The sequence below is a fragment of the Myiozetetes cayanensis genome, unplaced genomic scaffold (genome assembly GCF_022539395.1).
Source record: "Myiozetetes cayanensis isolate MyiCay16 unplaced genomic scaffold, myiCay2020 scf2-11, whole genome shotgun sequence".
Lineage (NCBI taxonomy): Eukaryota > Metazoa > Chordata > Aves > Passeriformes > Tyrannidae > Myiozetetes > Myiozetetes cayanensis.
The window spans coordinates 88,050,362-88,076,300 of record NW_026087411.1 but is presented as its reverse complement, the minus strand read 5'-3'; the positions used below and the strand labels follow the sequence as shown (position 1 = coordinate 88,076,300).

At 34.5% G+C, this 25,939-nt stretch overlaps 1 protein-coding gene across 1 annotated transcript in view; it reads right to left on the bottom strand.

Annotated features, from left to right (window-relative positions):
* Nucleotides 1–527: 527 nt before the first annotated feature.
* Nucleotides 528–25,939, bottom strand: part of LOC126640158 (protein eyes shut homolog) — an 82,754-nt gene continuing 57,342 nt past the window's right edge. Inside the window, exons 7-10 of the mRNA XM_050315720.1 lie at nt 18,498–18,657; nt 8,518–8,622; nt 8,114–8,253; nt 528–701 (exon numbers count right to left, since the gene is read on the bottom strand). Of these exons, the coding sequence (XP_050171677.1) occupies nt 528–701; nt 8,114–8,253; nt 8,518–8,622; nt 18,498–18,657 (579 nt within the window). The remainder of the gene's footprint in view (nt 702–8,113; nt 8,254–8,517; nt 8,623–18,497; nt 18,658–25,939) is intronic.

Sequence of the window (25,939 nt, the reverse complement as noted above, 5' to 3'; positions counted from 1 at the left end):
GATTTTCATTATTCTGGATTTTTTAGGGGAAAAATAAATAATTGAAGTCTGATAAGAACAACTGAACTCTGCTTATTGAAGAAACCGCTTTCCATTTATTTTTTCACCATACTTTGTAAAATCTCATTTTCAAATATCTACAGAATGTTACAGCTCACTAAGGAAAACACATACTTTATGGTTTTGTCAATACCTAAAATTATAGTAAATTATAATTCAAATTTTAATAAGAAAAGCCACTATTATGTCCCAGTCCAGGCTCATAAAGTGTTTACCATTTTTATTTCTTTATCTGAGATTTTGCATAGTTGGTTTAACTGTTACCAGAAAAGAGGAATATCTGTAAGTCCTTCCTATGCAACACTTCAGACTACATAATGTTACTAAATGCACATCCTTATTGAAAGTTAGTATTATGGCATTTTATAATATGAAAATAATATTACTGCATTAGCAACTTCTTTTGTAATTCTTTTGAAAGGACAAATATTTTTATATTGCATAAACTTTTTTATGAAGGCATCATGTTAGTACCTGTATTTATTAATTCCATCTTCACATGTGGCTCCATGTTGGCACTGGTTTACCTCACACTCATTAATATTCTCTAGGCATGTTTTTCCTGTCCATCCGAGAACACAGACACAGTGAGATCTCTGGTTTTCTTCATCGTAGAAGCAACTACCTCCATTTGCACATACCTGAAGGCAAGAATTACAAACACATTGCATGGCCAGTTTTGATAGTGAGAGGGCTGTAGAGGAGGTTTCTCTGAGAAGCTGCCAGAAGCTTTCCCCATGTGTGACAGAGACAATGCCAGCTGGCTCCAAGATGGACCTGCTGCTGGCCAGGGTTGAGCCCATCAGTGACAGTGGTAGTGCCTCTGTGATAACATATTTAAGAAGGAAAAAGTAGTTGCAACTGAAGAGAGGAGTGAGAATATGTGAGAAATACAACTATGCAGATATCATGGTCAGGGAAGAAGGAGGGTGAAGAGGTCCTTCAGGCATCAGAGCTGAGATTCCCCTGCAGCCCATGGTGAAGGCCATAGTGAATCAAGCTGTTCCCCTGTAGACCATGGAGGTCCACGTTGGAGCACGTTGGATCCATCTGCCTGTGGAAGAGACCCATGCCAGATCAGGTGGATGCCCAAAAGAAGGCTGTAACCCTTTGGGAAGCTGGTTCTGGAGTAGGTTTACTGGCAGCACTTTTGACCCCATGGGAGAGCTACGCTGGAGCAGTCTGTTCCTGAAGGATTGCACCCTGTGGAAGGGACCTACACTGGAGGAGTTCAGGAAGAACTGCAGGCCATGGGAAGGACTCATTAGAGAAGTTTGTGAAAGACTTCTGTGGGAAGGACCCCACACTGGACCAGGGGAAGGACTCCTCTCCCTGAGGAGGAAGGAGCGGCAGAAACAACATGTGATGAACTGACTGTAACCTTGATTCCTAATATCCCTGCATCGCTCTGGGGGAGAGGTGCTAGAAAGTTAAACCCAGTCTATTGGGCCTGGCTGAAATGGAGTTAATTTCACCCCAGAACAACCCTCAAAGATGTGTTTTGCATTGGTATCTAGAAAGATGTTGATAACATACCAGTGTTTCGATTCAACCACTGCTGAGCAGGGCTGGCACAGCATCAGCACTGCCTCTCAACATTCCCCACCACCCCATCCAGGGCCTGGGGGTGGGTAAGATCCTGGGAGAGGACCCAGCTAGGACAGCTGACCCAAAGTAACCAGAGGGATATTCCACAACAAATGATGTCAGCTCAGATAGAAAAGCTAAGGGAAGGTGTGGGAAGTGGGAGTATTTGTTATTTACAATGTTTGCCTTACAGAGCAACTGCTATGTGTGCTGAAGTCCTGCTTCCTGAGAAGTGACTGAACATTGCTTGTTGATGGGAAGTAGAAATTAAGCCAATTTTTGTTTTCCTTTGATTGTGTACACACAAACTTCCACTTTTGCTCTGGTAAACTGCCTTATCTCAGCCTACAACAACATGGAGTTGTTCTACATCTTATTTTCTCTCCTCTGTCCTGCTGGGAAGGACAGTGATAGAGTGGCTTGATGGGCATCTGGTGTCCAGTCAAGGCTAACCCACCACATCCAGGAAGGAGAGAGGGATGGGAAGAAGGTGTTTTAAGTTTTGTTTTACTTCTCCTTATCCTGTTCTGATTTTGATTAGTAATAAATTCAGCTAATTTCCCTAAGTCAAGTCTGTTTTGCTTGCTCAGTAATTACTGAGTGATCTCTGTGTCCTTTTCTCAACTCGTGAGCCCTTCATTATATTTTCTCTCCCCTGTCCAAATTTGGAAAGGAGTGATAGAGCTGCTTTGATAGGTGCCTGGCATCCAGCCAGGGTCAACCCATCACATACATAAAGAGATTTTTCTTTATGTGTTGGATTTTTTTTCCGAAGAGTTTAATTGAATAAGCAGTTGATAATAAATATGGTTATTTAATCTTTTTATGTTGTAATATTAAAAAAAAAAATCTCCAAGAACCTAAAATACTGTTATTAAATCAATATATCAGTTTACCATTTAGTTGGAAAGGTGCATTTATTATTTAATTTAACAGTATCACTTTCATAACTGCCTTTAAAATCTGCTTTTTAGGATGGATGATAGTGAACTGGCCTGTTATTTTTCCACTGAAAGAGTAGCACAACTGTTCCTGTGCTTAAAATCTGCATATAACTTCATTAAATTTGTGGCTATCAGGAAAAAAAGACTGAAATTTTTTTCATGTTAATTATAATGCTGATTCACATTCTATCTTTGAATCTTTATATATATATATATATATATATATATATTACATTTATGCTCTGGGAAGCTTCTTTCTTTTTAATCTACAGATTGAAAGATTGGTAAATTTAAGACTGGAACAGCCTTTGTCCTTTTTGTTTTTAATTGCTAATATTACTTACTAAACCAGTAAGTAACATGTATTCTTCAAAAATTACAGAAAATTCTAAGTCTGAATGAATGTTCTTTTCCTCATTTTAGTTTTAGGTTCCCTTTTCATTTCTATGAAAATTTTGGCAGTGTGAAGATGGATAATAACATTTTCACTTCAAAGTGCTTAAGACCCCTCCTTATAACCAATTGGATTCTAAAGAAAATCATATCTAAAAGAGCTAATACACTAGTATTTCAGTTTGATTGAATCTGAATCTCTTTATAATGTCATTAAGATTTGTAATAATAACAGTTCTTGACAGAAATATTATAATATTCATTTGTCTTTTATTAGGTTTTAAACTGACCTTAAAATGAAAAGATTTTTGTTATGCTCTCAGTACTGAATTTTACACTTACCTTGGGATTCTTATTCAATATGACAACTTTTGGAAGAAAAGCACAGCTCAACATAAATGCAGAAACTACTTTTATATGTATGGTTTCGGAAATGTTCTCCCCATTTTCGTTTTATTTTTATGTGTTTTCTAATTTTTTTTGTTTAAACATTTTTGTTGCTTTTTGTCCTAAGGCTTACTATTTTCTCAAAACTCAAATAGGTCAAAAGGTTGAATAAGCTTATACTCAAGAAAACCATCTAGAAAAAACTTGGACAATTAAGACAAATATTTCAATATCATCACAACATTATATTTATTATATTCTTATGTTGTTTTGATACTTTATAGTCTGAAGAAAGGTGTTAACCTTTAAGATGCTATTGCAATCTAAAACACTTTTAAAATGAAATGAAAGCTGTGGAATATATTGTTAGCATCAAATCTCGTTAGCATATTTTTCTAACAGAATTAATTTTAGAGTGAAGATTAAAAATCTATCAATTAAAATTTTGAATAATTTGAGTTAGTATCTTAAAGGATTTTATAAGAGATTAAGGCTAAATACATTTATTAATCTATTACTAAAGTCAAACTGAATTTCTCTTCATTGTGGTTTTCTAAACTTCAAACTTGCATTGTGTTTTCCAAAGTGACTACAAAGATTTTTTTGTTTCTTCTTCATACAAGAAATACTTTTGAGTGGAAATAAATAGACAAATGGACTTTTGTAAAGAGCAGCATCTTCCCATCAATTAGCTTTTCCTTTTTCCCCAAGTAAATCTTCCTAAGAGTTATGATTAATACAAATCTTATGATTCAGCAGACCATAAGCAGGTCTATTATGGTCAGTCTACTCTGGTCAGTCTGACCATCATACTTCTCTCTATGGCAAGTACTTTAAAATAAATCTGCTTCAATATGTAGTCTTGATAAAATGTAAGAATCACTTCCTTCTAATATCAACCAGGAGATATTATTAGAGATAGGATAGATGTTATTAGAGACAGGATAATTAGTCCCTATATGATTATTTTATTCTTCTCCTATCTTCATTTTGCAGAAAGTGAGTGATATGTCTGTTTCTTCTCTAAATATCATCTGTTGTCCATTGCTTGAGACAAGATGTTGAGCTAGAAGGATTTCACTCAGTGCAATCATTATTTCCTAAAACTTTACATTTCATGGATTTCTCTACAGTTTGAATGAAACTGTGGTTTATATATACAAAAAACCACAGACATAAATATATTTTTCCCCAGGCATATAATTTTACTAGGTTTTATTACTTCAAAATCAATTGTACCAGAATATTGAAATTTTTCCAAAATTATAATTTTAATTAATTTGCCATATGTTTTTTTCTTGACTGGTGGTACATTAAGCAAGTAGATAAAATGTTTTCTTTAAAAATATTGAAAACAAAAATTTCCTTAATTTTTTGGATGAGGAAACTGTGTAAAGTTGCATAGCTCATAAAGACTAGAACAAACATGGAAGTGGCAGCTCCTCTAAACACTAAATATGTATTAAGCATACAGATTTCTGTTGAAAAGTTTGGAACTGTGATCCTGACTTCAAATGCAACATAGGATCTTTGGCTCATAAAAACAGAAAACTACTTCCAAGGAAAATATGAAAATGGAGCTCAATAATCCATTTCCACTAAACTTTAGTATGGTAAATCTGTAGATAGACACTGAGAGGAGTGTTCAAAGATGGTTCAGTTCCTAACTCTTGTGGAAATTATTTTTAACAATTCAAGTTGATATCTGCCAAGTGTGTCTGTTTACATTTTAAACTGAAGGAAAAATAATTGAGAAGTACTTTTTAATTCCTATGATTACTATTAAGAAATAATAACCACTGGCCAATATCTTGAATTTCTCACAGATGACTGTTACAATTTTAAATTTTTTCTCAGTATATTGCTGAAGGAAAGAGTGATTTTGTAAGCTTGCCAATAGAATTTTGGAAAATAAGTGTTTTAAGGGAAGCAATAAAACTGTTCAATGGGATGTAGCCAAGGGCACTAAAAATAATCACACATAGAATCATAGAATAATTAAGGTTGGAAAAGACCTCCAATATCATTGAGTCCAACCCTTGATCAAACACCACCATGTCAACTAATCCATAGTATTAAATGCCACATCCAGTCATTTCTTGAACACCTCCAGGGATGGTGGCTCTACCACTTCCCTGGACAGTCCATTCCAGTGTTTAACAACCCATTTCATAAAGAAATTCCTTCTAATGTCCAACCTGAACCTCCCCTGGCACAACTTGACATACCTAAGGGTATGTTCTCTTGTCCTGTCACTTGTTGCCTGGGAGAAGAGGCCATCCCCCACCTGGCTACAGCCTCCTCTCAGGCAGCAGTAGAGAGTGATAAGGTCTCCCGTGAAACTCTTTTTCTCAAGGCTAAACAACCCCATCTCCCTCAGCTGATTTTCATAGGACTTACTCTCTAGACCCTTCCTCAGCTCAGTTGCCTTTCTCTGGACACACTCCAGCACCACAATGTCTTTCTTGAAGAGTGGTCCAGAACATCTTAGAATGCTTCCACATTTGTAATTGTTTGGGTCACAGATGGACTTTTGAAGTGTATAATCTCACATAGGCTCATTTTTCCATGAAAGGTTGGACTTTTAGATCCCTTCCAACCTGGGCTGTTCTGTGGTTCTGTGATTCTGTTGTCTAGGCTTAGCATGTTGCACTCCAAGTATTTGTTATTACGAGTGCTCTTATCAGTTCTCAATGAGCTCCTGTTAAAACATTATTGGAATCTGTAGCATACATCCTATATTCAAATGGGTAAAGGATATTTTCTTTATTCCTTTTCATGGCTACCTGAGCACATTACAGTTAAAAGGTATTATAATACAAAGTGGCTAAATTTGGTCTTGCGGGATGTAATTAATTTAGAATGAACAATATTTTGATTTATTTAGAAGTTCTTCACAATTCTTGGTTCAAAGTAGGCAGGCCTTATCGTGATTACAAAGTTAAGATCAGATTTTGAAATTTAATGGAAGATACCCCCCATCTTAATGTATTTATGTCTTTCTTTTTTATTTTTTAATAAATTATAATTAAAATAACAGTAAAAACAACTGTAATGTATTAAATGTTGTATTGGGAAAGAAAAAGCCAAATCCCAATGCATTAATATCATTATGTATTTATGTATAGATAAAAGAGACCCAATTTATTAAATTAATTAAGATAATATTAAAAACAGTGGCATTCTTTTCAGTCTGTTGTGCTGAACACACGGAGGTAAAGCAGTTCAGCATATCTAAAGTATCACTGGAAATGGGAAAGAAATGAAAGGATGCAAAATACATGCTTCCTTTCCAGCCACAAAACATAAATTAAGAATTAAATGCAGAATAATTCAATATATTGAATAATAGAAATGTTTCATTTCAAATGATTGCTTCAAAAATTCTTCAAAAAAGTATTAAAATGTTTGTTTGAATATGGCCTTTACTTTTTCCAATAAGCAAATGATACTACTTTAATGATCTGTAAGATAAGAAAACAAGTAAAACTCAAGTATATAATTCCATAATTTTAGTTTCTATTCTCTTTCCCATTAGAAAATCTACTAATTATTCACATTATGCCCAAATTAAACATCTCATACAGTGAGTGTATATTGATGTATATAAAAAGTTACTTTTTTTCCCACATGACATTTATGATAGTCTATGAAATGTTTGTATGAATAAATTAACTATGTCTGAGGGCTTTTAAGCAAATACTACAGTAAAATGTTTTACTAGCTCCCATCAGCATCCTTGGCACACCATCACTTCCCATACTAACTACCCATAATGGTTATTGCATCATTATGGTGCTGTGCCATGTACAATATATTTGCACTCAGTATGACACTCTAAATCATAAAAATGTTAAAATTTACCAGATGCTGAACAATCTAAGTATAAACCTTTGAGCTAATGGGTATTTCAGTGTTATATTTCATATTCACTGATAAGTGTGTACCCATGGACTTCAAGGTGATATAAATATTGATTGTTCTTTGTAAACACATTGCCTACTCTGCATAGTATATTTTTATGGTGCATATACTTCAATAAAATAATTGATAAAGCCTTTAAAATACTCGTTATCGTGTTTGTGTAACTGTTTGAAAAGGCTATATAGCATTGTGTACATAGCTTTTAAAGTAACTATCATAATAAAAAATGCAACAGTATTTTATATCAAAGTCTCATAAACTCAAGGATCTGGGTCTGTACTGTAAGCATTGAAGAGTAACTTAAAAGGAAAATTTTTGGTTTTTTCTAACTGCATTTTCCTCTCTTTGAAATGCAATTAGTCTACCTTTTTTGGTTTGTTTGTTTGTTTGTTTTAAATGGAAATGAAACTTTTGTCACTCTTTCTGTGCATTACTGTACCATTAGCCTTCTCTCTGGTAACTTTTGAACACATCAAACATTGCAAAGAAATTTCACCTAAAGTTCCTGCCAGTTTCATAACATAGCAGCAGCAAGTAGGGGACAGAAGAGACATCAGTGAGTAAACTATAAAGAACAAGAAAGGCAGTGCTCAGACATTAAACATTTTGCTGGACAGTGGCCAGATTAGTCACAACATGCACTTTTAGATGCACAGGTTACACAGGAAAAAGGCATATTAGCATGAGAATATGTCATGAATGAGTACTGTGTTTCCATGAGGAAACCATGGGAAGTGAGGCTTCATCAGCTCACTGCCCTTAGAATAACTTGTTTAATTTCCCAAAAACTCTGGGGGGAATATATCACTTTATCTTACCTCTGTGTTTCCAATACATGGTGATAAACATGTGTAATTAAATCCATGAGATTTATCCATACACAATGCTCCGGGAGCACAGCTTATATTGTTGAAAAGGCAGGCATCAATATCGAGTTCACATCTTTCACCTTCAAAACCTGCACCACAAAGAGAATGTTTAATCACACTTCATTCGGAATATTGACATTATGTCTGTTCAGGGTGTTAGCAGTTAACACCACTGTACTAGAGAAATTTGGCAGTTTTATTTCCTAAACAAAAAGTGTAATTCTTCATAAAAATGTTCGCTGTATTCATTGAGATACATTGTCACTTTTATGTTGGTATTTCTTCACCATAAATATTAGGATGACATTTTATTTGTTCTGTTTAGAAAATACAGTAGATTTCCAATGACTCACCTACAGGGCAAGTGCACTGAAAATGATCTTCATAGGCAATACATGTTCCTCCATTTTCACATGAATTGGAACCACAGTTACCAATTTGCACCTCGCAGAATTCTCCTGAGATTGAAAAAAAAAAAAAAAAGTCCTAAAGAAGTTAATAATTAATAACACACCCTTAAAGAAACATCATAAGTTATATTGGTCCTGTCAATAGAATAACCTGCTTTAAATAAGGTCTCTGAAATATTGGTTAGAATTTAAAGATCTTGCATAATTTTCATACTCTTTTTTCTCCACTTATATATACATATATATGTAAATAAATCTCAATGTCTTAAAAAGGAGGTCAAAACAATACTTTTTCAGCATTTAAAACAATTTTAGAATTCATCCAAATAGGGATACAGAGCTGAAGAGGGAGGATTTTCACCGGAAATAATTAACTGAAAGGGAGGCAATACCTTTATATTTCCTCTGCTTTTTCCTGCTGCATGAGTCAAACCTGATCTCTACTCAATACTTTTGAATCTATTATGTACATATTTTATATTTCATTATGTCTTTTCTGAGCTCTCTTTTGGCTAGAAAAAGGCTAATCCACATTTATCTGAGGTAACTTTTAGTGTCATTCCACTGAACAATTATTTGCATACTTAGCTGAAAACTGCCTTTAGAACAGCAGGAAGAAATAACTGAACTTGTAACTGGACAGTTATAAAAAAAATATACTGAAGAGAAATACATCTCTGGCAATGTGATACCAATCAGTAAGGAAGACCATCAGCTTTACCATTATTCTCGGAAAACAAGTAGATTTGGCAAAACCAAAACACCTTAACTTTTTCTTCTTTTTGGTACTGAAAACAATTTAAAAAATTATCTGCATAGGTTTTTGAGGGTTTTTTTCTTGTTATTTGTGTGTAATTTTTTATTTCTCCCTAATTTTATTTTTTTTTTAATTTACTATTTCTACAGCCTTTAACTTTTTTTTTCAATTTTAGAAAATATAAAGAATATAGAGATGAAAAATGAAACAATCTTCACTTCTGAGAAAACTAGAAGAAGGTGCAGGAGTTTTGAGACGTTTCAAGGAGGAAAACTTCAGAAAATACAGTAAGTGTAGATTACTGATGTTTTTACTGCCAACTTGTTTGAGTTACTTCACTCCATGGTTTAATCAGAAAACATGGGAGAAATGTACAGAAAAGTCTTTGTGAGGAGTGGACAAGAAATTTGGAAAATTTCTTAAATCAGACAATGTGTTCTGTAAAATACTGAGTCAGAAGTTAGTATTTTATTTTAAATTCTTCATATGTCAAAAGAAAAAGGAAATAATTTTACTTCCCATGATGAAATTGTTTTAACATTTTTAATCAACTCTCCTTTTGTTCTAAAGCTAGAAACATCAAGACAATACAAATTGATAGTATAAAATCTGGTAAGAAAATGACTACCTCTTCTTCAGCAAAGTATTTCTGCCAATTTTATTCACTTTAGTCCATTCCTGATATAAACCACTTAAGCTTTTGAGTTACACACACTGTATCTTTTAATGTGCTAAAATGGAGTGCCAAACTAAGACCTAAGGACTGCTCTTTATGGACTTCTATAAATGTAAACAGGAATATACTGTGATTTGTTGGACAGAAATCTCTATTTTGGACCATCAAGTACTGAACCACATGTGCAGTATCATGTATTTACAGAGAGGTTGATCAGCATGCTATACAGACTACCAGTGTTTACTTTGTTCTTTTACTCCTCAGTCAAAAATAGCCCACTGATGAAATATCTCAAATTTTCAACAGCCAAAAGTATACTTTGTTGTAATTTATAAAGCTTACTCAGAATTTGTTAAAGCATATTACTATAGTAAAATGTAAATAATAGGGAAAGTGTGTAATAGTAAATTACATACTTTTTGCAGTTTATTATTATCATTATTATATAATAATACACAGGAAACTATGGGTAAATTGCCTTTACATTTATAAGACTCTCATTTGCTCTTTTTGTATTGACACTAATGGTAGCTTAAAGTATGTGTATCTCAGGGGAGACTCCATCATGACTAATACTTTTAGAAAGCCACTTTCTGTAATACTGGTTGGCAAAAAGTTATGCTAAAACATAAATAGATATTTTGATTACAAAATCAACTGAATGTATTGAGGAAGTTTCTATCTCCTAGGAAACTGTTGGGTCTTTTCCTTTTGTTTTCTTTCGGTTTTTTTTTTGTTTGTTGGGGGGTTTTTGTTTGTTTGGTTGGTTTTCCTTTCTTAATGAGGTTTGGAAGGCACAACTGGGAATAAAAAAGTCTGGGAATAAACTTTGACTCAATATGTATTTTGGATCCATTTTGCATGAGGATGAAATTGTCTTGTCCAAGAAAACCGTATGAAGAAATATTAGTGCAATCAAACAGGCTTTAAGAATTACTTTGCTATAAATCTGAAATTCTTATAAAGGCCATATCCTTTAAGCAAGCTTTACAACTTTTCCCTGCCACGAGGTCAAAAAAATCTAGTAACTCCAAACTGTTATAAAATTTATTGGAATCTGAATACTGCTGAGAAATGCATAATTTATGGTATTAAAATCTGATTAAGTGATAAATGGATATCAGGAGAGATCTCCACAGTAATCCACTTAGCTTTTAATGCCTAATTATCACTTCATAGTAAGGGCTGAGTAATTGAGAAGTGCAGTACTTAGAGAACTCAAACAAGATTTTTGTGCACAATTAAACTTGTGATTCTTCTATCAGGAATAAGTTCAGCAGGCACAAGGGACAAAGGAAAAAATAAATTAGCAACATTAAAGGGAGGGAAAATGATAGGATTTTGCTGTTGTACTGTTGATTTTTATGTGACCCTATGCATTTTATACCTAAGCATGTGCTCTTAGTTTGTTTAAATAAATAACCGTAAATTAGCCAATCCAGGTAAAATTCACCTAAGAATTCTAAAGACACTAAAATATGGCATTGCTGAAGCAACATTAATTGAGTGAGCAATCTTTTAAATGGGCTTTGGGAGCAGAAAAAGGAAAGATGACAAATGCAATACAAATTCTGAAGGGAAACATGAGGATTTTGTTCCCTGTAGCCCTGCAAAACAATACTGACACTTCTAGCAATAGACCATAAGCTTTGAATTAACTTTGCAAGAAGTGAGCCTCATCAGACTTGATCTGTCTTTCCTGCATGAGATTTTACTTGGCTTAACTGTGACAGCATTTTTTTTCTTCTGGTTTGCCTTACTTTTGTTTAACTTTGCATGGAATAACCAGTTTTATATAGACAGTAGTAACAAGTAGTCATTCTATGTAGGATGATGCTTACTACTCTAATGCAATGCTGTATAGAAATGCAGGGCTGCTACAATAATAAGAGACCTTGAGAAGTGGAGACATAGGATGTGATGTGAGGAAAACTGCATGAAATGATCAGAGATGGGGCACAGGTCTGGCATGGGAGACTCCATGACTGCAAACAACTCACCAGTGTTCAGTTAAAAAAAGCCTGGACAAAACTGGTCTTAAGGGTAAAAAAAAAAAACCAAAGAAATAGTATTTAATATGTCTTAGAGCCACCATAAAAAGTAAATTCAGATACAAAACAGAGCTTCAGTCCAATGAAGAAAAAGTATAAGCGGACATGTAGAAATGGCCCCAAGTGGGTCCTAGAGAGATGAAGAAGAAACCACTAGTCACATTCCTCCTTTGAAGGACTATAGATTCTTCTAACACTGCCCCCAACAGCACCACTGTGAAACCACTGACCTTAAGATCTGGAGGAGGAGAGAAAAGGGTGAGTATAATGTCAGAAAATGGACAGAAAGTAAAAATTCTGTTAGTCCCAATTTAAACTGCACTTTTACTCTTTTTCTCATTTCTAATCTAGTGAATAGGTTTGACTCAATAATGATTATAATTTTAATATTTCAGTAACATTATCAGTACATTTCTGGCTTTACATGTATATAAGGTGTACTTCTCCCTTGCACATAACCAAGATTTTGAGCGTAACAGAGTCATCTAGAATTGTATGTACCAGTAAGTCTGACTTTATCAAATAAGTTCCCGAAGGTTCTTATAAAGAATATAACTCACTCTTGCCTTCCATATTGCCAGTGTAGAAAAGCCAGCACTTCTAATGAGTGTTTCATTTTTAACTGGCCCAAACATATTAAGCTCTACATCAGAATTTTCATTCCTTAGGACTTCAGCTAGCACAACTCTAGCACTTGTCATTGCTACAGATAATTATAGTTTTATGTGATCTGCTTTAGTCTATTTTTGTTCTTCTATTCTCAATTTAACATTATCATCTTTTTCCCAGAAACTATTCAAGTGTGCTAATAAAAAGTATATGAATGTGATCTACACATTACTTTTCAAGCATTTAAACTGAGAAGCTATTAATTGTTTGGCAGAGTATGGTCAGTTGAAGTTCCCTTTCTGAAATGTGGGCCTTTACATCCATGGTATTGCATTTAAGGTCGTGAAAAACTCCATTTTTGTAGTATGATTTGTCTCATCCTGAACTCTATGTCCAAAAAAGTCACATGATAGGAGCCCTCTGAAATTCTCAGTTCTTTCCACATATCCTAAAGAAAGCACAGAGTGACAAACCTGTTACAGACATTGAAAGCACTTAAAAATTACCAATGTTTTATTTTGTTTCCTGGAACTTTAAATTTATTTATTTTGAAAGACACTGAATCCACTTACAGTTATACTTATTGGAACCACTAGAGGTTGGAAGATGGGTTTTCATGGATTCTGAATATTTCCTTCAATGATTAATTTCTTTCTAAACCAGGAGAAGGTAAAATTTTACCTTTGTATTTAACATTTGAGAATATCTGCCCATGTTTACCATTCATGCAGTAGCAGATAACAGGGCTAAGCCATAAGCTGACTGTGGCCAGTGGAAGTCTTTTTGATCTTTTCAAAAAGCTTTAAATTCAGCTCCATGGAAATAAATTATGCTGGCTGGTAAAATCTGAGAATAAGTTTTACTCTGAATGTGCAAAAAAGCAAAGGATAGACATTATTGGTGTAAAGCCAAAAGAGTCAGATAAGATAAAGCAAATCATCAGAGTTCTGAAAACTCCCTAAGAAGCAAATGTGGGAGTTGTATACCTTAATAAAGGCATGTCTTTCAGTTGAGAACCTTACTAATTATTTACTTAGAAATTCATACACATTGATGCATCTATGCTTCTTAATAAAAAACAGCTCTTTAAGTTAACCATGTAATATATAACTATTCTTGATGAACAAAAACTCCATCAAAATTCTTCCTTATTTATATGGACAAAATATAGGCACTGTACGCAAATTGAACTAGAAACTAAAATACTAAGAAATATGAAGCATACTTATAAATATCACCCTGAATTGGGAACATTTTGTTCCATTTTAAAAGCAGGCAGAACTTAAATACTGATATTACATTTCTCTTTGAAATACCAGGTAGAATGTTTTTATAGTCTTTTGGCTTTTCATGCAATTGCTGCATGCCAAAATAATAGAATAATTTCCAGCACTAGAATTTCAATAGTAGTATTATTTCTTCTGGAAATCAGGACCTGAGAAAAAAATTGTTGACTTGAACTAGTGTAGAGGGCAGTCTGCTTGGAGTTACTACAAGTATGGTACAACATCAGACATTAGCTCTTGTTTATTGTTCTAGAGTTTATCTACTTCAAATTAAATATTATGCCAGTATGGTTTAATGTGTTCTTCTAATATTTTTGTTGCTTAATTCTCTATCTTTTCATTACAATTACTAGAGTTGAATGCTCCATGTGGAGTGAAATTGGTGTTTTCATGTAAGTCAGCTTGCTAGCTTCTTAGGTGAGACATCCTTCTAGTCCTCCCAACACACCTTGAGAACTGTGTGCAATTTTGGGAACCACAATATGAGATGGATATAAAGCTGTATCCAAAGAAGGGCCACCAAAAGGTGAAAGGATCTAGAGGAAAAGCTGTATTAGTTGTAGCTGAGGTCATCTGGCTTGTTCACCCTGGAGGAGGCTGAGGTCTTATCACAGTCTACAGCTTCTTTGTGAGGGGAAGAGGAGGGGCAAGCACTGAGCTCTTCGCACTGGTGACCAGTAATAGGACCCAAGGGGATGGCATGAAGCTATGTCTGGGGGGTTTAGGTTGAATATTAGGAAAAGGCTCTTCACCCAAAGGGTGATTCGGTACTGGAACACTCTCCCAGGGAAGTCGTCACTGCACCACAGCACCAAGACTGACAGAGTTCAAAAAGCTTTGGGATAATGTGCTCATGAGGGTGGTCCTAAGCAGATTCTGGACTTGAACTCGATCCTTGTGGGTCCTTTCCAACTCAGAACATTCTATGATTCTAATGGAGTCAGTGTAATTCATGTTTTTTCTAAGAATTTTACTGGCGTTGACAGAGACCTGTATTGGGAGAAAAGTTAAAGAAACGTACTAGCTAAAAACGTTTGCCTTTCACTCTAACTGGTGCTATTTGGACACACCTCCTAAAAGGCATTTTAAACAGCAGGTAATGTTTCTGGGCAGCTGCTGAAGAGGATTAGAAAGAGAATTACTTTGGTTGTTATTTTTACTTTCTGTCACTTATCACTGAAAATTCTTCTTCAGTAGAAAATTGAATCCTCTGAAAAGTAGCAAGCTGTTCCTTTTTTCTTCATTTGATGAAGGTAAGTATTCTGAGTGAATTCCTGTAGCAATACTTACTAAGTGACTTCTTTTATTCCTTTATTTCAGTACACAGTCACCGATATTTGAGATCTGTGTGCACTAACAATTTCTCTTTCAGAGGTGACAATGGTAATAACACATAAAGTGCAATGAACAAAGCCTAAAATGGCAGCATCTGTTGCTGAGAAATATACTGCTGTGTAATTCCAATGACACTTCTGTGACATAGGAACCTCCCATGATGCTACAAAAATTGCTTTACCTGCTTAACTTTAGTATAAGGATTAGAGCTGTGAAAAAAAAATTCTTTTTATCTATTTGAGTTTTGAGACTTATGAGATTATCACTGTACTTCAACATGAAATGCCAACAGAAAGTACTGAATGAATTCCTTATTTTGCTTCACTTGTGTGCACAGCTTTTGCTTGACCTAATGACTTGTCTTTATCTCAAGTTTTCTTACTTTTGCCCTTCTAATTCTTTTCACCATCCCATTGGGGAAGAGTGAACAAAAAGGTGTGTGATATTTAGCTGCCACCAGAGTTAAAACGCGTCAACACTGTATTCTAGAGAACAAAAGAATTTAAAAATGTGGATTTGACCAGATAGAAGGATTTAAATTAGGCCATATAATTGTTTTGCTCACTAGTGTAAACATTGTCTTAACTAGGTTGTGAAAGATATTGGAACTTTTATATCCTATATCTTTTTCTCTGGAACATTAGCTATTATGGAATCAGAGATACTTTCTACAGAATAGTAATACAAATAACCCATGCAGTTCAACAAAGAATATTTATATTCATTTCCCATATACCTATAGATCCTAGCTGATCTGTCTCAACTCAATATAACAATGAAAGAGAAATAATAAACTATGGAGACATTGAGATTAATCCTAATGAGTCCTATAAAAGGAAAGTTTGAAGATGAGAAAAAGTATGTAATTAAGTAGTACTTAAAATTCTAGTGGGTGAGTTTTCTTGGGATTCAGTTCATTTTAGCAGCAGTAAGATTATTTTAATTAAAGGACTTTTCTACCAACTAAATGAAGTGTCTAACATGAAAAATCAATCCTTGCCAGTATGATTGCTCTACACTCAAGAAAAGATAGTAATAAATTAGAGGAAGCTTATTCAAGAACAATTGGCCTACTGTGCAAAACTTGCTGATACGTATTGTTTCAGTGTCATAAGCCATGTTACTTACTTGCACTGTTGTAGATATAAAGGTTTTTATCTACTTTCAGAGAAGAGAAAAATGAAAATAAAGACCTAACCATAGAAGGAAATTGAAAGCACAAAAATAATGACATCTATTCAACAAAAATATATTTATTGATATATATTCTATATATTACTTTTATTAGTAAATTACCCAAAATGTATTTTACAAATAAACAGAAACAAAAAAAAAGTAGTTTAAAATTGCATTTGTGTGTATATGGTAAGTTTCTACAAGGTTTTTTTAAAGAGTATGGAACCAAAATGAAATGGTTATATAACTTTCTTAATCAAAGTTCTGCTTTTCACAGCTGAGAACATTACATCATGCCATATTTTGTGTTCCCTAAGATGTCTATTCCAAACATGATTTAAATGTTAATGCAAAAGCTACAGCTGCAATGTTTATAATTTATAAACACAATTAAGAACAATTAGATGTGAAACTACAATAGCTTTTCTGGTTGCAGATGCTATTTCATTCAGAGTCAAGTAAACATGCCAAAATTGCTACTGCATTGTCCTCCCCTTCTCAAACACATAAATGAAACAATAAACAAGTATAAATGGAAATTTTTATGGATCAAGATTGAAGAACTAACTGATTATTTAAAAATAGAAAAAGTAAAAAACAAAAAATCAATTGCAATATAAAGAACCACTAACAATGAGATGCCACAAAAGAAAGAATCTTGACCTTATAGCAAGATGTCCCTGAACAACAAAGTCAATTCCACTTGAATTCAGTCATAACTCAGTGTTTAGTAAGGTTTAATTGTATTAATTGCATACATTTATTGTCATATATTGTAGGCTTTTAAACTTTTGTTTTATGATCATATTGTACACTAGAGATCTTAAATTACCTTAAATTCCTTGAAGTATTTTAGTGAAACATTATTTTTATTAACAAATCCATAATTTTAGGTGTCACATCAATTCAAAAAACCCCTCAAGTTTAGATTGAAAAAATAAAATCAAAAAGGTGATAAGGTAGAAGTGAAGAGAAAGGTTGATAGTTACTACTCTGGGGTATTATTCTATTTATTTTTCAATGGCATTATATTAAAAGTCTGTTTTCTCTGTGTAATTTCTTTAGATTAAATTAATATTCAATCTTTGAGTAATAAATATTAAGTATCTGTATTTCAGTTGGTTATTTTTTAAATTCTCTTAATGTTTTTGGTACTTATCTTTAAATTGAGGTGCATATGACTAATTTCTGTTTCCTTAACGTTACCTAAAACTGCAGTGAATCACATTCAATGCTTCTCTTTCAGTTCCCTCTCTAACCAAAGATTGGTGAAGGATTTTAGAATCCAACTTGAATGAGTTTCTATTTAAAGAGTAAGGCCGGAGGAAAACTCAGAAATTGTTTTCTTTGCCAGATAAACAACATGGTTAATATAAGCTACTTTTTAAGTCTTCTTTTCTGTCTAAGTAAAAGAGAAACAGTCCTGAAGAACTTCTGTCAATGACTAACAAGTACCTGACACAAGTGGTCTTAGTCCCCCTCTGAAAAACTTACTCAGTGATGACTCATAGAGCCTTGAACATGTGTTTACTGATCTCACATTCTTTTAGTCAAGTAAAGTGAATAAACTAATCCCACACCAAATGAAATTGCCTAAATAATTGGTGATCCACCAAGGCATTACAATAGGAAGTGGAGTTCATCTCCCAGAAACTAAACAAAGTTATCTGAGCAAATAAGGGCTGATACAAATTAACAGCCTTCTGTACTACAGTACTTTCATTAACTAGATTTCCAGGAACTACAATGAGAAAGCAGACATATAGTTCACATGCAGAACTTTTATGTGTAGACATACACATGATCTCTTAAATTGAAGCTAAGGCTTTTTCTAAGTCTATTCTTTCTGTAACCTTAATTCAAAGATTCAAAACTAAGTTGCAAATTCTGTTTAGATTTTGTAGGCATCACATCAGAGGGCAAAAAATGCAGACACTTCTCTATCCTTTACTTTTTAAAATTCAGCATTCATATACTTTCATTTTTAAAGGAAATGAAATTACAAACTTCTGCATGATTTATATATGCCTTACCTGTGAAATCACGAGGACACAGACACTGAAACAAAGGTTGTTCCCTCCGTTGGCTCATATCTATGCAAGTTGCTCCATCAGAACAACGATTTGGGTAAACTAAACATGCATTTTCAGCAAATTGGCAAAATTCTCCTGTCCATCCAGGTGCACAGAGGCACTAGATATAACAAACACACAAACAAACACAGAGGAAACACAAAATGAAAATGCAATGTGAAAGTCTGTTGAATTTTCTTCAGGCCTTGTATTTTACTACCACGTAAAGTTATTCTTCAAGCCTGTATATACAGATGGTAAAACAGTTGACAAAGGCAAAACTCATCTACCATGTCTATTGAAAAAGTATGGAAAGAGAGGACACATGAGTTGGAGGAAATTGCAAGATAATTATTGGCTGTAAGGGATAGAGCTGCCTGCAAAAACAGAAGAACTGAATGTGCAGAAAAGGTTTTAAAGGCTCGGAGAGGAGGGAGAAATCAGACAATGATGTTAACAAAGCCTGCAAGACAAAGATAGGGGCCAACCAATAATCAGAAAATGGACTATGAGGTTTCTGTTATACATCCTGACCCTATCTATTAACTATAATAAATAAAAATAATTTCTACTGAGGAAAGGAAAAGAATTGAAGCTTATATTAGCTTCTCAAAAGAGTCCTGTGATACCTATACATTAGAGGTGCCCTGATCAAATATAACTAATAGTTTGTCCTGAATCCAATTGCAAGGGCAATAAAACTGTATTGCCAACAGCAGCATAAAAGTATTTTAGAACCATGGTGGTGTAGCCAGTCACAATGAATATGCATTTTACGTGAGTATGTGTACAATGTGACCACAAAAGGGAGAGAGATGAGTTGTAGTGATTCATACAAATAACAAAAAAGTTGCAAAAGAACAAGATTACCATAATGCATAGAAAATAGGCAGAACAGATTGCTGACTACAGAAGAAGAATGACTGTCAGGACACAAAAAGCCCCAAGGCAAGTAATATTAGAAGACCATCCTTTCTTTAAGGGCAAGGTAGGGTGGTGGGAGATAAAATAGCATAAACCATCAAATGCAAAGTGGTAGAATGGAGACAAAGGAAGACAAGCTCAAGTCAGTAATGACTTCTCTCATCAAAGAGTTCATGAGACAGATTACCTTGACTTTGGGAGCTGAGAACCCTAGGGACCATAGCTGTCAGCACTAACTAGAAGGTATCATCTCCATGGTATTGTGTGATCACAGATAATTTAAAATGTGTTACAGAACAGCAGTATGTAGGTGTACTGAGAATGTCTAATAATCTGTAAAAAACTAAGTGTGCTGTTTATCAATTAACTCATTGAAGTTTGTTTTAAAGTTTAAAATTCACCTGACCTTTCTTCTAAACATTCACAAAACAGTGATCTGATATACATGTTTTATAAAAATGAACATTATTTAGGTGTCCAAGTGAAGACTTTAGGAGAACTGCAGTGATGGCAATCCCATACTGTGAATCTCTGCATTCAGCTATTGAAACAACAGATAGCTAAAGTGGACTGTCATCTCCCGAGTGACTGAGGTATAAGAGAAGCATGACAGCCAACAGAATTAGTGAACTTACCTTTCCAGGACCTGGAACAACACAATGTTCTCCAACAGTTGCGTATTCTTTAGTCCTTATTTTCCAAATTCCTATCCTTGCATTGCTCTGTTGTGCCAACATCCATTATTGTATTAGATGAAGATACTCTTTATCATGTTCTAGTTACATTAATCCACTCCCTCATCTTCCCTAGATACATCCTGTCAAGCCCTTTGGATATATATAAACCCTTTTTTTTGCCCAAGTAGTTCCTAGTTTGGCATTCCTCTATCACTGACAGTATTTCTTTCCTGTAAATTTTGCCACTAGAGTACAGGGACCTGGGAAACTTGAAAAGAGACATTAGCAAATAAAAACCAGAGCAAAGACACTGAATGTCAGCCACCTAATTCAGTAGTGGGCTTACATTATCCTTGCTCTCGATAAGTTCTTGCTCTTCAAATAAGTTCACCGAAGTTTAACCCTATTCCTAGTGAAAACTTGAAAAATTATGTTCTCAGGGATGGAGTTGGTGTTAAAACTACATTTACTTTTCATCTGGTAAAGTGATTTTTTTGCACCTGGAGTGAAACATATTGCTGGGAAGGCAGCATTCAGGAATTGAATCACTATTTCTAGAATATACCAGAATTGTTTCAAGGATAATTGAAGGACAAGTCTTAGGATGCTTAAGCCAGGACTTTCCACAAATGCTAAGCAGTATTTTAAAGATTAATTGTAATCATCTCAACAGCATACTCGTGCAATAACCTGGTTTTTTCCTTCTCAGTTTTCAGTTGCCTGGTAAGATGGCTTTCAAAATTAAGGCATGCATGTCTTTAGGCTGCTCTGCCACTTTTAAAGTACATGGAGAAAATCCCAAGTAACTAAACATTTAAGCATCAAACTGGGTACAAATTCTTTCAATTTTTGTTTTGCCTTCCATAATCTCTTATGTTGTTTTTTCTTTGCTCAGATTTCTTCTTTTCCCTGTCCCTCCCTCTGTCACCCTGTTCCCCAACTACAGTCTGACTGATGTGCATATCCTTACAGCTGTTTATTTTTTCAATTTTTCCTCTAAGTGTCTTCAAAATTAGGAACTGGAGTGACTGATTTATGACAAAAAGTTTAAAGAACCCAGAACATGCTGTTTGGCCAAATGACAAAAAAGAAATAGTATTTTAATTTTTCTGCATTGATGGAGCTGTGAGAATTGTTTAAATAAAGAAAATAAAATCCTTAGCTTAATACCTGAAAAAAATTATGCTTACATTTTTTTTGTATGTAAAGTACATTCCTAAGTAAAGTTCTAGAAGTCACTCACACTGGGAAGATAATAACTGCAAGAAACATATGGAAGTTTAGTTCATAGCTAGCAAACCTGTTCCTTCTTAGTGAACTGGAGGGAAAGACTTATTTTGGGAGAATTTTTTAATCACTTCCTTCTTCCAATTGAAATAGATGTCTTTCTATGGAAGGCAAAGTTATGGTTTTTTCTTCAAAATGTGTAAAAAAATGAAAATTAGGATAATTCTATAGCTGTCAATAAATTATGTTATGCCTATAATGGCTAAGGTCTTAAAAATTTATAATATTAAATCATTATCCTACAATACACCAGCGTACATGAGTGACTTCTAACTTAAAAACTAAATTACTATATCTGTCAAATTTGCAGATGACACCAAGCTGAGTAGTGCAGCTGACACACCTGAAGGATGGGATGGCATCATGAGGTACCTGAACAAGCTCAAGAAGTGGGCACATGGGAACCCAAGGAAGGTTCAAGTCCAAATGCAAGGTCCTGCACCCTAGCTGGGTGAATCCCTGGTATCAACATGGGATAGGGGTAAAGGAATTAAGAACAGCCCTCTAAAGACAGCTGGAGGTAGTGGTGGATGAAAAGCTGGACATGAGCCAGCAATGTGCACCTGCAGCCCAGAAGGCTGACTATATCCTGGGCTGCATCAAAACCAGTGTGGCCAGCAGGCCAAGGTGGGGGATGCTGCCCCTCTACTCCGCTCTGGTGAGACTTCACCTGGAAATTTTTCACAATGAGAATGATGAAACATTGGAATAAGTTACCCAGAGAGGTGGTAGATGCCCCATCCCTGGAAACACTGAAGGTCAGGTTGGATATGGCTCTGAGCAAGCTGATATAGTGGAAGATGCTTGCAAGGGAGTAGAATTAAATGACCTTTAAAGGTCCCTTCTGTCGTGGTTTTGCCCAATACTTCCAACCCAATACATTCTATGATATTATGATCTCTAATATGGTATGCTGATTCATGTGAAACCCTGATTTCAGGTAAACCAATTAAGGGTCTGGGCAGAAAAATGGCATAGCTTGAATTAATTATTAAATTTTACTAGATTTAGTAAATTTAGTAATTTTCTATTTTTTCATTTGTCAGGTGGATGTATGAGGTAAAACAGAAACTAAAATTCTATCTGTGCAAATGTCATATAGGGATGGGGAAGTTAAATTTTGTGTACTTTCGGCAGGTGCCACCTCTCTTTACATACAACTTTATAAAATAATGAAACTTTATTCATGTTTAATTATAACTTAGGCAAATTAAGAATGTGCATTATTGAGTTTTTGGTAGTAAACGAAGAAATGGCAAATACCAAAGGATGAAAAATAATCAGCAAGAAGCTATAACTTGTAGTAGAAAATTACTCTATAGTAGAGGAAACAGATGCTGAAGACATCATAAAATTTATGCAGCACATGGAAAATGTGTGTTTGATTTTACTGACATTAATAAATGGGCTAAAAAAATATTATAAGTTATGTCCCTCAGAAATACACAGTGCTGAGTTGGCTAAATGAATTTTTATGAAATCTTTCTACAGACATTCTCCATATCTCAAGGGTCCAGCTCCTTATTAGATAGGGAAATCAGTAAAGAAGAGATTTGGGGAATTATTGTGTCTTTGAAAAGTGGTTTAAACTTGACACAGGCTTTATTTTAACTTCTTTTCAGAAGTTTCATTTAAAAATTAAACAGAACATGCTTATTGGTTATATCTGGTGTGGTTTACTGTCTATTTATATTTAATTATATGCTATTCTAGTGTATCAATTAAGATACATTGTATAAAGGGTATTATGTGATTAGAGTTTTAAATATTTTTTATTTGAATTAATTCTTAAAAAGCAGTATATTACAGGATATTTAGTTTATTAAATGAAGATTTCTACTGTTTATTAACTTCTCTACAGCTCAGGGATAAGTAACAGCACATATAAAATGTGCCTAGGGTGCTTTGATATTGTTGGTTTCAATAGAATAAGAAAAGCAGGACAAGGTAGTTTTGACAAAGTTCAAATTAAACACTGAAGAAGTAATAACTGTATAGGACATTTTAAAATTTATGTGAACTCGTCTGTAGAATTACCTCTACTGTGTGAAAGAAAATTGACTAATTAACTACTGTAAAACTAGCCCCTAATGGAAATATCTGACTTTGAACTTCTGCTGTTTTAAACACTCAGCTGGAAGGACAAACATGAGAGAGACATCAATAGAATTAATGATAGTGGCAAAGTGGCTTCACAGAGATGAGACCATAATGCTCATCCAGTCCATGGGGAGAAACAGTAGGGGAGACTGTAGCTTTTTTAAGAAGGAAAATGACAATAATCTATTTTGTATGTTGTACATAAGTATAAAAGTTTCATCTGAGAACAGTAGATTTTGCAGTGCCAATTTTCCTCACTTCTAGCATTGGTACTAGAGCTGTTATAAATATTTATAACAATTTTATTACTCAAACCAACTGCTTGAATATATAGCATGCCAAATATATCAAATATTTGTTTCCTTATGCCTTTTTTTATACTCAGAAAACAAACGGTGATTAATACAGTGCAGAGGGCTTTAAAAAAGCCCTACTGGCTTTTTTTTTAAAGAACTGAATTTGTTTCTCTCCCCTATACTTCCTTCAAGTTCCAGATATATCATCTAGAACTTATTTCTCCTTTCATGCAATATATACAAATGGATTTTCTAAGAACAAGTTGGAGGCCTTCTTAGGGCTATGAGATCTAAGTAGTATGATGTAGCTCCATTTTGGAGATTATTGTTAATTCTGCATAGAGATGCTTAACTTCTGGGTTATAAATCCAGACAGACTTCTGGGGATTAAGTATCATCAAAAAGCATTAGGACTGAGAGTGGATCCTCAGGGCAGAAGTTACAAAGGGGAGCAAGGACAGCAGACTTTCCACAAAGGCTGGCATAAGCTGTACCGCAGGCCTGGGGGGCTTGGCACTGCTCACCACTCTTCTGAAAAGAAGCAGATTGATTCCCAGCCTGACAGCTGGCTGATGCATCTGGTTCTGCACCCACAAGGGCAAACCTCATCTGGTAGGGATAAAACTTGGAGCTCTGTCTGCCTGATTGTAATTTCTGCACAAGTTCTGTTGAATGAGGGCCACATACCAGCTTGACATGGGGAAAAATCACAGGAGAAAGACAGGTTCCCTCCACTCTCCTCCTTCCCTTCTCCCTCCAGAAGAAACATATCAACTTTGGTGAAGACAATTTTTTATGCTAGTATACAAGTCTCTTCTGCTTTACTAGAGAACACAGTAATCTTTGGGCAGAACATACTTGCTGGTTTTTTTAAACAAACTGTAGCAATATGACCCATGGTATTATTGATTATTCATTTATATTCACAATTTTATTTTATCAACCATATATCCTCTTGTTGCACACTTTGTTATTGAAATATCTTAGATTACCAGAAAACTCCAAATATAAAATCTGTGGCTTTGATATATAGATGTGAGGAAACAGATCAAAAGAGTACAATATGAACAGATACAGACCCATCTGAAGGGCAAGATTTTAGATACTTTCTCTTTTTTTTAACCTGTTATTTTTTTTATCCTGTTATAGTCAATTATACTATTTGATAAACACTATTAAATGTATATCCATATAAAAAAGCAAAAATTTGGTGACCGGAGAACAATTTTGTGAAAGGAATGCATCTGGGTACCTGTTCTCATTAATCGGTGTTCCCCAGGCAAATTACTTGTAGAATTTAAACCATTACTTCTTTTTGGTTAGCTTCACTCTCCCTTAACAGCACAATCTACTTCCATTGTACTGTATGAGCACTAATCATAAATCAGCAGCAATTCCTGCTCCTCTTTTGGAAGGCACCAGGACATCCATTGACAATGATTCCAACATAAAATTTCGCATTCACGTGTCAGCGCAGCTTCTCAAATAAATTTCAAATACTTGCTTTGAATGACCAACAGTAGGTGTAATAGCAAAACCCAGAATGATAACACAGATTATTTTCTCTTTCTTTAATACTGCTCTAGTGTATATTTGCTTGCCAACACAGCTCTGCTTTTCAGACAATATGTATAATCTGTTTAGACCTTGTCTCACGTGTAGTGCTGGCAAATGGAAATGGACCTTACAAATGACATTGCTTACACTTCATCTTTCACCTTCAGTTTTTGTGTCTATATAACTCAATTCCTTTGTTAGCTGTAAGCACATACCCTTGCACAAATCAGTCATTTTGTTTGTCAGGAGGAAGGGATAAAAACATATTGACAAAATAGACTTGGATACACTATGCAGACCATGTAAGCTGGAAGACAGTTGCTTGTACATAGTAAGGATCTTATAGGCAAAACAAATATTCCATGAATGCACGTTTTTACCCCCTGCAAGAAGTGGAAGGTATTTTTAGTCTACATGCCCTTCCATAAGAAGTGTATAGAAGAGCAGAAATAAGACAGCGTGTAGGGCTACACCTTCTTCTCCCTCAATTACACTTCTGTAGGTAATCATAACTGGCCTGTGAATTATGTAGATTTCTGCAATTCAGTGGTTTCTCCCTAGA